We start from the raw sequence: 13173 nt of genomic DNA, 5'->3' as shown, positions 1-13173 counted from the left end.
TTTTCCCTTCCCTGACCCCTGATTCCAGGAAGCATAGACTGACAGCAGTGGGGGGTCCTAGAGAGAATTTAGTCCACCCCTATTCTACAGATGAGGGAACAGAGGCCCAGATAGCAGCGGGGGTTTGTCCAGGGCCACCTAGTTATTGGCAGAGCCCGGGGCTCCCCCACTGCTGCCTCCATCACCTCTCGTGGAATCCACTGGCCCTGCCTAGGGCCTCCCCTTTCATGACTTCTTAATTTTTCCCCTTCTCCTTCCTCACCAGGGGTCCCTGGGATTTCCTGGTTTTCCTGGAGCCAGCGGAGAGAAGGGAGCCCGGGTAAGCTGGGGGAGGGAGAGGGTGAGGAGGGAAGGGCGGCTCCATGGGGGAGTCGTGCCCTGGGTGATGTGTTGTCTCTTTTTCATTCCCACCAGGGCCTGTCGGGGAAATCAGGGCCTCGGGGAGAGCGGGGCCCCACGGTGAGTGCAGTGGGGAGAGACACGAGGCTTAAGATCCAAAGGGGTGTGGTTGGGTTTTTCTGACAGCTCCTCTTCCCTCTTTCTAGGGTCCACGGGGTCAGCGGGGACCCCGAGGCGCCACTGGGAAGTCTGGAGCTAAGGTTAGTGGTCTTAGCAGGGCTCTATCCACCATCTTCCCATTAGCCCGGCTCCTCGGTCAACTCTGACCTCAGACAGCTAGAATGCGCTCCTCTCACTCTCTGACTCTGTTTCCCCCCCAGGGAACATCAGGTGGTGATGGCCCCCATGGGCCCCCTGGAGAGAGGGTGAGTGTGGCCTGAGTCTCCCCTTCCCAGTGCTCCCCAGGGAGCCCGAGTGGGGCCAGGGAGAAAGCTGGGTCCCTGCCCATCACCCCTCCCCATTCTCCTGACTCAACCCAGCTCTGTCTCTAGGGTCTCCCTGGGCCTCAGGGTCCCAATGGATTTCCTGGCCCCAAAGGACCTCCGGTAAGCTGACCTATGACCCCTGACCTACCTTAGTTCTGTGAGTCCTTCTTCCCCATCCTCCTTCCCACCCTAGAGTTCACCTGACCTCTGAACCCCTTCCAGGGTCCCTCTGGGAAGGATGGGCTGCCAGGACACCCAGGCCAGAGAGGAGAAGTGGTAAGTGATGCCCTGGCCCCCTCAGACCCTCAAACTTCAGAACCGTCTGGAAGGCCTGCTGGGGATGTTCTCCTGGCAGAGTGAGAGCATCCCAGGGCTGCTTAGACCCATGGCCAAGGACCCTGCCTTCCTCCGGGAACCTGGGGACCTATCCCACAGTGTCCATGCCTGACTGTGTTCTGACCACTCTCTCCTCTCTTTCTTTCTCAGGGTTTCCAAGGGAAGACTGGTCCCCCTGGCCCCCCAGGGGTGGTGGGGCCTCAGGTACGTCTGTCCCCGGGAGAAAATGGACCCCAGACCCTGGAGTTAGTCTATTGGCCCCTCTTCTCCCTTTTCCAAACCACGTGCCCCTGCCCCTGTCTTGCCTGACCCGGACCCCTGGGGCTGGGGTGAGTGGTGGGGGCTGAGATTTGGAACAGGGATCCCAAATTTCAGTCTGTTTCCTGGGCTAGTTCTCCTCTTCTTGCATTTTGGAGAAGAGGAAGTTCCCCACTGGGGACACAAGGTGGTGTAGTTACTCCACACTGGGGACTAAAAACCGGAGCAGTGGCCTTTGAGAGCCCCTGGGAATTTCCCAGTAGCTTTGGGGCAGGGAGAAAGGGGTTCTAGGTGGGTATTTTAAGGTGGCCAGGGCGGCCAAACAGGGCAGGCAGTGGGGCGAAGGGTCTGAGACTCGAGTCTGTCTGCCTCTTTCCCAGGGAGCAGCAGGAGAAACCGGGCCCATGGGGGAGAGAGGTCACCCAGGCCCCCCAGGGCCCCCTGGAGAGCAGGGACTGACTGGAACAGCTGGAAAAGAAGGAACAAAGGTCAGTAAGGGGCCAGGCATAGGGGAACTTGGGGCACCAGGGTTGGGGTGCTGAAGGGAACAAGTCATTGGGGATTTGAAGGGGGCCAGAGATCTCTTTGCCCCGTTTGGGAGCCTGGCTGTAGCTCATCACCTTTCCTTTCCTTTTAGGGTGATCCCGGTCCCCCTGGGGCCCCAGGGAAGGATGGTCCCGCAGGTCTGAGGGGCTTCCCAGGAGAGAGAGGCCTCCCAGGCACTGCTGTGAGTGTGACCCCAACCCAACTGCTCATGACAAGTCACCATGCATCCTGACACCCCCAGTGTTACCCCCACTTCCATCTCTCTGAGCCTGTCTCCCCTCCCTGACCCTTCTCCTTCCCTGCATGTCTCCTGGACCCCATTCCTGCAGCCCACCTTCCCGTCTCACATCTATTGCCCCAAATCTCTGGTTCATAGGGTGGACCTGGTTTGAAGGGAAATGAAGGTCCGGCTGGTCCTCCTGGCCCTGCAGTGAGTCTGGGGTCCCTGAGGGGCAGTGGAGAGGAACCAGGAAAGGGGTGGGTGAGGAAGGATGGAGAGTGGCATCTGAATCTAGGCAGGGCTATGGGACTGGGCAGAGGGAGTCTAGGGTCAGCCATAATGCATCCAATTTTGGGCTGGGAACCGTGGTCAGGGATTCTCTGGTGTGGGTGGGCTGTGGTCTCCTCTTTGGGGGTCTGACTCCATCTCCTATCTCAGGGCTCCCCTGGGGAGCGAGGTGCAGCAGGATTTGGGGGACCCATTGGACCCCCAGGGCGCCCAGGACCACAGGGTCCTCCTGGAGCAGCAGGAGAGAAAGGTGTCCCGGTGAGTTTTGGGGGGCTTCTGGGGAGAGATACTGGGGAGGGGTCTGTGAGCTGTTGGGTTATGGAGGGTTTCCTGTGGGGGTATTTAAGGGTGAGGGGTATCTCCAGGTCATGACTCCGTTCTTCATTCCCTGCAGGGTGAGAAGGGCCCCATTGGTCCCACTGGCCGTGATGGGGTGCAGGGTCCTGTGGGGCTTCCTGGTCCTGCTGGGCCCCCAGGTGTGGCAGGAGAAGATGGAGACAAGGTGAGGGAGCCTGCAGACCCTGGACCCAATCTTCTTTCAAGACGAGGTCATGGATCTGGGTGTGGCCCCTGTCTTATTACTCTCCCCACTTTCCCATCTCCTCTATCTAATATCTCATCTGCCGTCTCCTCCCAGGGTGAAGTGGGAGACCCTGGACAGAAGGGCAGTAAAGGGAACAAGGGTGAACACGTAAGTATCCATGACCTTTAACTTTTGACCTTTGGCCTTTAACCTCATTCCCACCTGATCTCTCCCTGTCTTGGTGTCTCTGACTCTCCTTTCTCCCCCAGGGCCCTCCTGGACCCCCTGGACCCCTTGGTCCTGTGGGGCAGCCTGGAGCAGCGGTGAGTGATTGATGGCCCCTCTGCCTCCACCAGAGGCCCCGGCAGCCCCTAGTCTGCCCTCTGCCCTTGGAGTCGGGGGTGGGAGTGGGGCCCTCTGGGCCTGGTGCCCAGCTCCATGTGGGGTTTGTGGATAGAGAACACCTGGCCCATGACCATCTCTGTATCCTTATTCCTGCCCTCCCCCAACCTCAGGGAGCTGATGGGGAACCTGGAGCTCGGGGACCCCAGGGACACTTTGGAGCCAAAGGCGATGAAGGAACCAGAGGATTCAATGGGCCCCCAGGCCCCATTGGCCTACAGGTGAGTTGTGGCTGGCAGACAGGGGCTGAGAGGTGGGGTCAGGATGGGGCTGATGTCTGCCCCTGCCCCTTCCAGCCCCCTGCTGATGAGGACTGGGGAACAGGCATGTGGGATCTGGGTGGGAGGGACCTGGGGGGGCCCATCTGCCTAGGGCGGTAGTCACCTGGGTCTCTGCTATGTATATCTGCACAGGGTTTGCCAGGTCCTTCGGGGGAGAAGGGAGAAACAGGAGATGTGGGCCCTATGGTGAGTGTGATCCCATTGATGGCGTGTGACTCCTACTGACCCCAGCCCCACCTACTAGTCACCTTCCCTGCCCATCCAGCCCCTACCCCAACACCCCACTGCCGCTGACCCCATTGCTCCCTGCCTGCTGGTCCCTGGCCTGGCTGCCCCTCCCCCTCCGCCTCTCTGCCCAGGACCTCTGTCTGGCCCAGCCCTCTGCCATTCATGTGCATCCATTTCTCTTTCTCTCACTTTGCTTCCCCTCTCTGGTGTATCTGTTTCTCCCCAGGGACCACCTGGCCCCCCAGGACCTCGAGGCCCAGCTGGACCCAATGGAGCTGATGTGAGTTCTCTTGGTCCCTTGTCCCTTCAGATCATTGTGGCCAGTTCTCTGCCTCCCTTTCCCCAGACTATAAACTCTAGTCTCATCATAGGTTCCACGAGAAGCCACAGGCCCCTGGGAAGGCTTCCCACTGTCTCACTGCTGTGACCTTGGGGCCCTCACCCAGGCCCTGCCCCTGGAATGGCACCTCCTCCCCTAAGCAATGATCTCTATTTCTGTCCCTTTTCTAGGGTCCACAAGGTCCCCCAGGAGGTGTTGGGAACCTGGGTCCCCCTGGAGAGAAGGTAACTGGGAAGGGGGTGAATGGACTGGTATTGGGCGATGAGGGCTGGACTTCTGCCAGTTTTGGCTGCGGGGGCAGAAGAGAATGAGGTGTGGGGAATATCAGGATTTTTTGGGGGAAGGAGGTTTTTGACCCCAATCTCTTTGCAGGGAGAGCCAGGAGAGTCAGGATCTCCAGGGGTCCAGGGCGAGCCAGGTGTCAAGGTGAGTGACAGCCCTGAGGCCCTGCTCCCCAATCCCCTTCATCCCTCTCAGCCCCACCCCACTTTTCCCCGTGACCTTTAGCTGGAACTCCTCCTCAGCCCAGGATTCTGTGCATCTGGCCATTGTCTGCGAGGCCTGGTCTTGGGTCTGAGTGAGCCGTGCCACGCTTTCCTTGAAGGGAAGAAGGGTAGCTTTCTGTGTGCATCCCACTGTCACCAAGGGGACTGCGGGGAGGCTGGAGGTGTCTTGGAAGCAGAGGCTGCATCCTTGACCTTCAAGACCCTCTTGGAACCATCTGTACCCTCCACTCATTCTTCAGGGTCCACGTGGGGAGCGTGGGGAGAAAGGAGAGTCCGGGCAGCCAGGAGAGGCCGGACCACCAGGGCCTAAAGGCCCCACGGGCGATGACGGCCCCAAAGGGAACCCTGTGAGTTTAGGGGAGGGGCTGAGAGAAGGGCCCTGTCAATGGGAGACCTGGAGATATGAGTGTATGTGCAATGTGAGGACTTGGAGTGTGGGGAGCCCAAGAGTGGGGGATACCTGGGAGGAAGGTTGTAGGAATGGGGTCTCCTGGGACGGGTGTATGGAGTCTAGGATCCAGAGAGAGACAAAGTAAGAGCCGCCTTCTTACTTAATACCCTGACAGCATTAGAAGGCACCTAGGACATGAGGGGCAGAGGGGTCCAGGAGACAGTCTTCCCAGGGTGGTGCAGGTGGGCATGGCCTGTAGCGAGGGAGTGTGGTGGGTGCCCATGGGGGTCTGTGTTGGCTCTGGGTGGGCTTAGGGGGCTGTGACCCTCATCCTTGGTTTCCCTCTGCATTAGGGTCCTGTTGGTTTTCCTGGTGACCCTGGCCCTCCTGGAGAAGCTGGCCCTCGGGTGAGTCCTACCCAGGGAGAGGAAAGGGCAGAGGGTGGGCTCACATAGAGGGGGCCTCTTTGTGGCTGAGGGGCTCAGGTGTGGGAAGTTGGGGGTATAGCGGGTGGGGGGATGGGAGGATTGGCAGTTTTTGGGGTGATGCCAGTCAGGTTGGGGGCCCCCTCTGACCTTGCTTCATCCCTGCAGGGCCAGGATGGTGCAAAGGGTGACCGCGGAGAGGACGGCGAGCCAGGACAGCCTGTGAGTGACTGGGACCCTTCTCCCCACCGCAGAGCCCAAGCCTTCAGACCTCTTTCCCCTCTTCTTTGCCCCACTCTTGAGGGGTCCCTTGGCTGGAGGCTTAACACCCACCCAACCCTATTCTTTCCTCCATAGGGATCCCCTGGTCCCACTGGGGAGAATGGACCCCCTGGACCACTTGGAAAGCGGGTAAGTGAGGTGGACGCCTGGGACCTTGAGGGGCAGTCCTTGGGCTGGGTGGATGGAGGATGGGGCAGTGGCAGGTAGAATGTGAGGGAGATGTCTATGTCTGGGCTGTCCTTGGGTGGGGTGTGTATGTGTGTGAGCACGTGTGTTTATAAGTGTGCTGTGTATATGTGGGTATGTTTGTTCCTTGCTTTTGGTATGTAAGTTCTTGCCAGGGGTGGTGGTGTGTACTGACCAATCAGAGTGGACACTGGAGGAAGGGACTGGCTTTTCCGGAGGGCCCCTGCTGGGCCAGGGATTAAGTCTTTAGTTGCTGGGGTAGGAGGTGGGGCACGAGGGCATGTGTGGGCAAGTGGCTTTTGACTAAATGCACAGAACTGCTCAATATTTTAACAACTGGTGCAGCGGTACCGCCGCTGGCTCACATCTGTGAATCGGCCTCTGCGGTTGTGTCTGTGCATGCACAGGTGTGTGTAAGCATGCTACTCTGTACCTCATCCACTCTTCCTTCCCGCCTCCATCTGCAGGGTCCTGCTGGCACACCTGGTCCTGAGGGGCGACAAGGAGAGAAGGGAGCCAAGGTGAGGGAGAGGCTGCCCTGGATGCTGGCACATTCCCTCCATCTTCCCACCCCCTTGTCCTCAGATTCCTCTGTCTCCAGATGTCTACCCCCTGTCCACCCCCCCCTCCCAACCATGTTGAGTCCCTTGTGGGGACGAGGTCCCCTAGAGTTGTTCCTGCCTCAGGGCTCTGGGGTTTGGCTCCTCTTCCCTGACTCACGTTGTCCACCTTGGAACCCCTGTCCCCAGCCACAATCCCCTCCTCTGCGTTTTAGGACATGTTCCTTGTGTATGTTTCAGGGGGATCCTGGTGCTGTGGGCGCCCCAGGGAAGACTGGCCCTGTGGGTCCCGCAGGCCCAGCAGGAAAACCTGGTCCTGATGGTCTGAGGGGGCTGCCGGGTTCAGTGGTGAGTCATGGAGTGGAGAGGCGTGGCTGGGGTGGCAGGGGTGAGGGGCCAAGGGAGGGGGATGATATGGAGACACTCCTGACCTCTGTTGTCCCTTTGAATCCCAAGGGCCAGCAAGGCCGTCCTGGAGCCACAGGCCAGGCTGGGCCTCCAGGTCCTGTGGTGAGTGACTATGGATTGGGTAGGGTGGAGGTGAGGGTGGGGGCGCCCTGGGGCAGTGGCATCAAGCTGAAGCCCTGGAGGGGGTGGGAAGTGGTGGCAGGAGAGCTTGGTCCCACCTCTTCCTGTAGAGAGTGACTTCCTGTCTCCCCTCAGGGACCCCCAGGGCTTCCTGGCCTCCGGGGTGATGCCGGAGCCAAAGGAGAGAAGGTGAGTGACAGACAGACATGTGACCAGGTGTCTCTCCTCTCACCCTCACCCTCTGAAACTCATGGGGACCCTGAATGTCTACTGCTCTGCTTCAGGCCTCCAGCACTGTCTTCGAAGGTCCTTACTTAGTGAGGGCCGTTCCCAGTCCCTGCTCTTTCCTCTGACCCTGTGTCTGAGTCTCTCTCTTGTCCTCTGGGCTCTGACCCCTGTGGTTCTTCTCCTGCATCCATGTGTCTCCTCTCTGCCTCCCCCTGACACCTGTCTCCTTCTCCAGGGTCACCCAGGTCTCATTGGACTGATCGGGCCCCCTGGGGAGCAAGGAGAGAAGGGTGATCGGGGACTTCCTGGCCCTCAGGGCTCCACTGGACAGAAGGGAGAGACGGTGAGTAGAGGGTGTGGTCCTGGAAGGTGTCGGGGGATAAGAGTGTGGATTGGTGTTGGGGTAGGGGGGATGGGCTGAGGGAGGAGGTGCAGAGGACGACCCAGTTGAAGGAAGCCCCTCCCCTTCCTAGGGTATCCCAGGAGCATCTGGCCCCATCGGTCCTGGAGGTCCCCCTGGCCTCCCTGTGAGTACCCCATCTCTTCTTCCGCTAAATCCCCTGAACCCCACTGCTCCCCACTCCATAGTGTCCCAGCGGCTTCCACAGCAACTGCCAGCCTAACCAGCATAGACCCCAGTGTCCCCATATGTCCTTATACCTGCAGTGTTTCTCTCCCATCCTTCCAGGGCCTCCCAAATGTCCCCACATTCCCTCATGCCTGCCCCTCCTATGGTAACCCCACTGTCCTGTGGACTCATGACCTTTGCTCTCCATTCCTCCGTGGTCTGACCTTCCCATGTGGTGACTGACCACCTCTTTCTTATTTCACAGGGACCTGCTGGCCCCAAAGGAGCCAAAGGAGCCACAGTGAGTGACCCTCAGCCAGCTCTGACCTCTGCCCCCTCCCCACAGCTGGACTTGACACTGTCTCTCCAGAGCAAAATGCTCCCCCGAGTCGAGCCCCTTATTCCCAGCCTGGAGACTGATTTGACCCTTCTGTGACATTGATCACATGCTTGACCTCTTGACCCCTTGACCCCTCCATGACCTCATTTACTCCTTTGGCAGGGCCCAGCTGGACCCAAGGGAGAGAAGGGAGTGCAGGGCCCTCCAGGACACCCGGTGAGTTGCAGTCAGGGCCTGCTTCTCTGACTGGCCCTCTCTGTCCTGGTATTTCTCTGCTTCACCTTCATACTGACCTCATCTCTCACCCCCTCCACCTGTCCCTCCACTCAGGGCCCCCCAGGCGAGGTGATCCAGCCCCTGCCCATCCAGATGCCCAAGAAGACCCGGCGCTCAGTGGATGGCAGCCGCCTGATGCAGGAAGATGAGGCCATGCTGACGGAGGGGGCCCCAGGCAGTCCTGGGGGCTTGGAGGAGATCTTTGGCTCCCTGGACTCCTTGCGGGAGGAGATTGAGCAGATGAGGCGGCCGACAGGGACCCAGGACAGCCCTGCCCGCACCTGCCAGGACCTGAAGCTCTGCCACCCGGAGCTGCCCGATGGTCAGTGCCAGCCTCGGGGGACACAAAAATATTAACAACAGTGTGGGCACCAACAGCAGAATGGATGCTGGGGGAGTCTTGGGGAAGGTGCTGGGGTGGGGGTGAGGGTTGTGGGACTTGGAACAGCAGCTCTTTACCAACCAGGTCAGACGTATTTCAGTATTTAGCAACTGTTACAGTCCTGCCAGCACAAGCAGCTCATTAAAGCCTGGTGTCTATAGGGATAGATAAACACACGTATGTACACACATACTTGCGTTTACACAGATGGACACGTGTGTGAACCTACAACCAAGCATTGTACTGGTGTGAGGGTGTCAGCATTCCTCCCTTCTCCAATCAGGAGCCTGGGGGTACCGCGGGGGGGAGGGGCGTCAGAGGTGGGGCCAGGTGTAAGGTGATGAGGGAAGCGGAAGTGGGGTGGGCTTATTATGGGGCTCTGCGTGGGAGAATGGGATTCCTGGGAGACTGAGAGCATTGTGGGGAGGGCTGGGGGGCTGCAGCAGTGGGAGCGGAGTGGGAATGTGGGGCACAGAGCATCTTGGGTCCGAGATCTCGGGGCCCTGACCTCCCCCTCCCTCACCCAACAGGAGAATACTGGGTCGACCCCAACCAGGGCTGTGCTCGGGATGCCTTCCGGGTTTTCTGCAACTTTACAGCAGGAGGGGAAACCTGTGTGACGCCCAGGGATGATGTCACACAGGTGAGAGCTAACCCTTGACTGCCCTCCCCTGCCCCACAGCCTACCCCCTTCAGGGCCTAGTGGTTTCTGGGTTTATGGGACAAATTCCCTGGCTGCGGCCCCTACAGAGCCTGCCGGCCCTCCTCCATTCCTTGCTGCTTCCCCCTTTCCTTCTCACCACGCCTCCAATGCTCACTTTGTCTCCTTCCCTTGGCAACGCAAGACAAAAGCGTGCCTTTCATTTACCCCGGTCCCCCGGCTCCCACTCTGGCCCTTCATTTCGCCCCCTTCCCTTTCCTCCCACCCATTCCCTGCTCATGAGCCTGGCTCAGAGGCGCTCCCTGTCTGCCTGCCTCTGACCGCAGCCCTCTCTCCTGCCAGTTCTCTTACGTGGACTCAGAGGGCTCCCCAGTAGGCGTGGTCCAGCTCACCTTCCTGCGGCTGCTCAGCGTCTCAGCCCACCAAAATATCTCCTACCCATGCTCTGGGGTGGCCCACGATGGCCCCCTGAGGCTCCGGGGTGCCAATGAGGACGAGCTGAGCCCAGAGACCAGCCCCTATGTCAAGGAATTCAGAGACGGCTGTCAGGTGGGAACCAGGAAGAGCTGGGGATTCCAGACTCAGGCTGGGGGAAGGAGGCGGGAGACCCTTTGGGCAGAGGCACCCAGGGAGAGCAGGAGTCCAGCTTCCTGGTGGCAGATATGCCTGAGGAGCTCAGATGGGGGTGAGGAGGGCAGGAAGGATGGAAGGTGGGGGTCATCTGTGTGCACACACCAGCATCACCCAAAGTGAGTCATGCAGGCTCGTACACATATTTACACAGGTTGCCTGTCATCACACAGGCACACCCACAAACGTGCACACATCCCTATGGAGCCACACAGACTCACACAACCACCACTGATAATCTCAGAGAGAAACCTGAAGTGGCACAGATTGGCTCATTAGTGCACACACGTGGGTGCACATGCACACACACACACACACAAACTCACACAAAACCTTCCTAACTTTCCCAATCCTGACTCTCTGGAAGAAACTTTAGGAAGAAAATTTAGCCGGTCTGAACACGTGACACGGACTGGGGGAAGAGTATCTCAGGGTACTCAGAGGAGAGGCAAGCCTGGGCCTGAGGTTGGGGGGGTCTGTGCGCCTCCACCGTGCTCACTCCTCCCTCTCCCCGTCTCCCCCTCAAGACACAGCAAGGCCGGACGGTGCTGGAGGTGCGAACCCCTGTGCTGGAGCAGCTGCCGGTGCTGGACGCCTCCTTCTCAGACCTGGGGGCCCCCCGGAGGCGGGGAGGGGTGCTGCTGGGGCCTGTGTGCTTCATGGGCTAGGACCTTCCTTGTCTGACCCTGTCCGTCGAAACCAGGCCCACCTGGAATCCCACAGCAGCAGCTCTGTGCCACTTCCCAAGAGGGCTCCTCACTACCTAGGGGGCCGTGGGCCAGGGCTCGGAGAGCCCCCAGTCCGGGGCAGTCCAGGGGAGGGTGACGCAGGGGCCGGGACAGCCCCGGGGAGGGGTGGCATCTGGGGCTCCTGGCCCTCCCACCTGTTAGACAGCTGAGACCCTTATTTAAAACTCACCTCCCCATCGATCGCCCCAAACAAGAGGAAGAGAAGAGAAAGGACACTGTGTATTTTGTATTTAAAAATAATTATATTATTTAAAGAGTGGAAAACAAAGGAACAAAAAAGATAAAGAGAGAAATGCCAACAAACAGCAGGGGACTTTGGAGACAGGGCCCCCGCATCCTTGCCTCAGGGCTTTCTTCAGTGACTGTGGGGGGCCCACCTCCCCCACGCCCCACCTGGAGCACCCACTGTGAATGTTGGAATATACGTCTCCTTTGCCTCAGGGCTCCGACTCTCTCTGCCCAGGGTGGGCTCTTTCATCTCTACCTACTGGGGGTTGGCTCCCTGACGAACATACCTGCTGTCTTCCACTTGGTCTGGGGCTTGCAGGAATGCTACCTGGGGACCAGGCCACTCCCCCGGGAGAGAAATGGAATAGTGAGGGGTGTGTGCGGGGCCTGTATTCAGCAGACTGTTGAATATTGAAATTCTTCCATATTAGCTGGGAAATCGCCATGGCCCTGAGCCCCCTGAATATCCCATTGCCATCCTGGCCACCCCAGGCCCTCCCCTGCGCCCCCCCCCACCTTCCCTGATCCTGCAATTAAAGGGTTAATGTGTGGCATATGGATGGAAAGGACTCCCAGGACCTTGTCTAGCCCTATGACCAGTGTCCATTCTGACTGATGGTTAAATAATGTGATTGTCTCCTCCCGGGGTGTGTGTGTGTGGTGCTTGTGTTGTTATTTCAACCCCTACCCTGACCCCCATCCAATGCCCCTTCTTCCCCATGAGCTGTTGCCAGAAATGGATGGCTCAATCTCTATTCCCTGGAAGACCTGTCCAGCCGGGGTGTCGGGGTCCAGAGAGAGTTCATAAAGCCTGGGTGACAATTACAGAATCACAAATGGATCCCCCAGTGACATCAGGCGGGGGCCCAGAGTTTGCCAGAGGCTGGTGCTGGGCTGTCTCTGGGTGAGGATGTGCCTGCCCTTCCTGATTCCCCCACAAACACATCCTCCTCCTCGCTCCCCACAGTCTTTAGGGACTTCAGGGCTGGGAGGAGCCTTAGAAGGCCTAGTCTAAACTCTTTGCAAACGAGGAGATCGAGGCTCACTTCCATGACGTTTGCTGCCCTGCACCTCTGCTCATTTCATCCTCCCCCTCAGGCTTTCCACATCCTGTCATAAAAATCCTGGGCCCAGGCCTCCCATACTTGCCAATGATAGCGACTGCATCACTGCAGGTTTTGTGCTGTGTCGAGATGCACAGTCCTCCCCGTCTCCTCCCACTCTGCGCCCCTCCTACTTCCTCCCTCCCCAGCGGCCCGTCTCAGGGCTCATTCAGCAGCTCAGTGCCCTCCGAGTCAGGTGTCCAGGTGGGTCCCTTCCGTTCAGGGCTGTCCGCAAGGCCGGGCCTCCCTAGCTGGCCTCCCCGCCTCTCCTGGGGCTTCCTCGTCCTCACGCAGCACTTCCTGCCTCCCGCTGGTCCTGGCCGTAGATTAAAACTTATTCCAGGGCCTCCTCTCACTCAGGACGCCCCTGCCTCTCTGGACGCCTGGCTGCGGGGGCGGGAGGGGGACGGGTGTACCCGCCGGTGCACGTGTGTGTCCCAGTTTCGGCATCCGCAAACCCCCAGGGGCGGCCGGGGAGAAGCTGCTTTGCGCACCCGACCTGGAGTCCGGATAGGCAGCGCCCCTGTCCCTCCTCCGTGTACTTCTTCCTCGCGCGGATCCCCGACGGCACCGCCTTGTCATCCCTGTCCCCAAGGACAAAACCCCGATCTTTGAAACCCTAAAGTGTTGGCGCTAGCTCCTTTTCGATCCTGGGAAGCTCTTCTATGCGGGTCTAGGAGCCCAGCCTCGCACGGGCGGGTGGGCAGGAGAACCGCTCGCAGGTGACAACCCGCTTCCGTGCGCCAGGGCCTCGGGCTTTCAGCGTCTCCCCGCCTCTGCTGCCCCCTGGTGCCGGCGCCAAGACCTCGGCCCGCTAAAGTGCAAGCGGAAGGATTCCCGTCGTCGCTAAGACTTCCGAAACCTCTGCTCCTCCTTTGTCACTC

At 59.4% G+C, this 13173-nt stretch overlaps 1 protein-coding gene across 14 annotated transcripts in view; it reads left to right on the top strand.

The window, feature by feature from the left end:
• Nucleotides 1-11740, top strand: part of COL11A2 (collagen type XI alpha 2 chain) — a 29157-nt gene extending 17417 nt beyond the window's left edge. For all 14 annotated transcript variants that reach the window (XM_070584340.1, XM_070584345.1, XM_070584350.1 and 11 more), the window contains 35 exons: nucleotides 266-319; nucleotides 415-459; nucleotides 546-599; nucleotides 720-764; nucleotides 891-944; nucleotides 1047-1100; nucleotides 1311-1364; nucleotides 1799-1906; nucleotides 2056-2145; nucleotides 2341-2394; nucleotides 2623-2730; nucleotides 2867-2974; nucleotides 3110-3163; nucleotides 3265-3318; nucleotides 3511-3618; nucleotides 3811-3864; nucleotides 4133-4186; nucleotides 4417-4470; nucleotides 4619-4672; nucleotides 4992-5099; nucleotides 5497-5550; nucleotides 5737-5790; nucleotides 5926-5979; nucleotides 6504-6557; nucleotides 6837-6944; nucleotides 7053-7106; nucleotides 7260-7313; nucleotides 7588-7695; nucleotides 7826-7879; nucleotides 8186-8221; nucleotides 8423-8476; nucleotides 8591-8858; nucleotides 9449-9561; nucleotides 9922-10128; nucleotides 10737-11740. In XM_070584340.1, the coding sequence (XP_070440441.1) occupies nucleotides 266-319; nucleotides 415-459; nucleotides 546-599; nucleotides 720-764; nucleotides 891-944; nucleotides 1047-1100; nucleotides 1311-1364; nucleotides 1799-1906; nucleotides 2056-2145; nucleotides 2341-2394; nucleotides 2623-2730; nucleotides 2867-2974; nucleotides 3110-3163; nucleotides 3265-3318; nucleotides 3511-3618; nucleotides 3811-3864; nucleotides 4133-4186; nucleotides 4417-4470; nucleotides 4619-4672; nucleotides 4992-5099; nucleotides 5497-5550; nucleotides 5737-5790; nucleotides 5926-5979; nucleotides 6504-6557; nucleotides 6837-6944; nucleotides 7053-7106; nucleotides 7260-7313; nucleotides 7588-7695; nucleotides 7826-7879; nucleotides 8186-8221; nucleotides 8423-8476; nucleotides 8591-8858; nucleotides 9449-9561; nucleotides 9922-10128; nucleotides 10737-10877 (2781 nt within the window). In that variant the 3' untranslated portion in view covers nucleotides 10878-11740. The remainder of the gene's footprint in view (nucleotides 1-265; nucleotides 320-414; nucleotides 460-545; nucleotides 600-719; nucleotides 765-890; nucleotides 945-1046; nucleotides 1101-1310; nucleotides 1365-1798; nucleotides 1907-2055; nucleotides 2146-2340; nucleotides 2395-2622; nucleotides 2731-2866; nucleotides 2975-3109; nucleotides 3164-3264; nucleotides 3319-3510; nucleotides 3619-3810; nucleotides 3865-4132; nucleotides 4187-4416; nucleotides 4471-4618; nucleotides 4673-4991; nucleotides 5100-5496; nucleotides 5551-5736; nucleotides 5791-5925; nucleotides 5980-6503; nucleotides 6558-6836; nucleotides 6945-7052; nucleotides 7107-7259; nucleotides 7314-7587; nucleotides 7696-7825; nucleotides 7880-8185; nucleotides 8222-8422; nucleotides 8477-8590; nucleotides 8859-9448; nucleotides 9562-9921; nucleotides 10129-10736) is intronic.
• Nucleotides 11741-13173: the final 1433 nt, after the last annotated feature.

Source organism: Equus przewalskii, chromosome 19 (assembly GCF_037783145.1).
Source record: "Equus przewalskii isolate Varuska chromosome 19, EquPr2, whole genome shotgun sequence".
Taxonomy (NCBI): Eukaryota; Metazoa; Chordata; class Mammalia; order Perissodactyla; family Equidae; genus Equus; species Equus przewalskii.
This window is presented reverse-complemented; position numbering and strand designations above follow the sequence as displayed.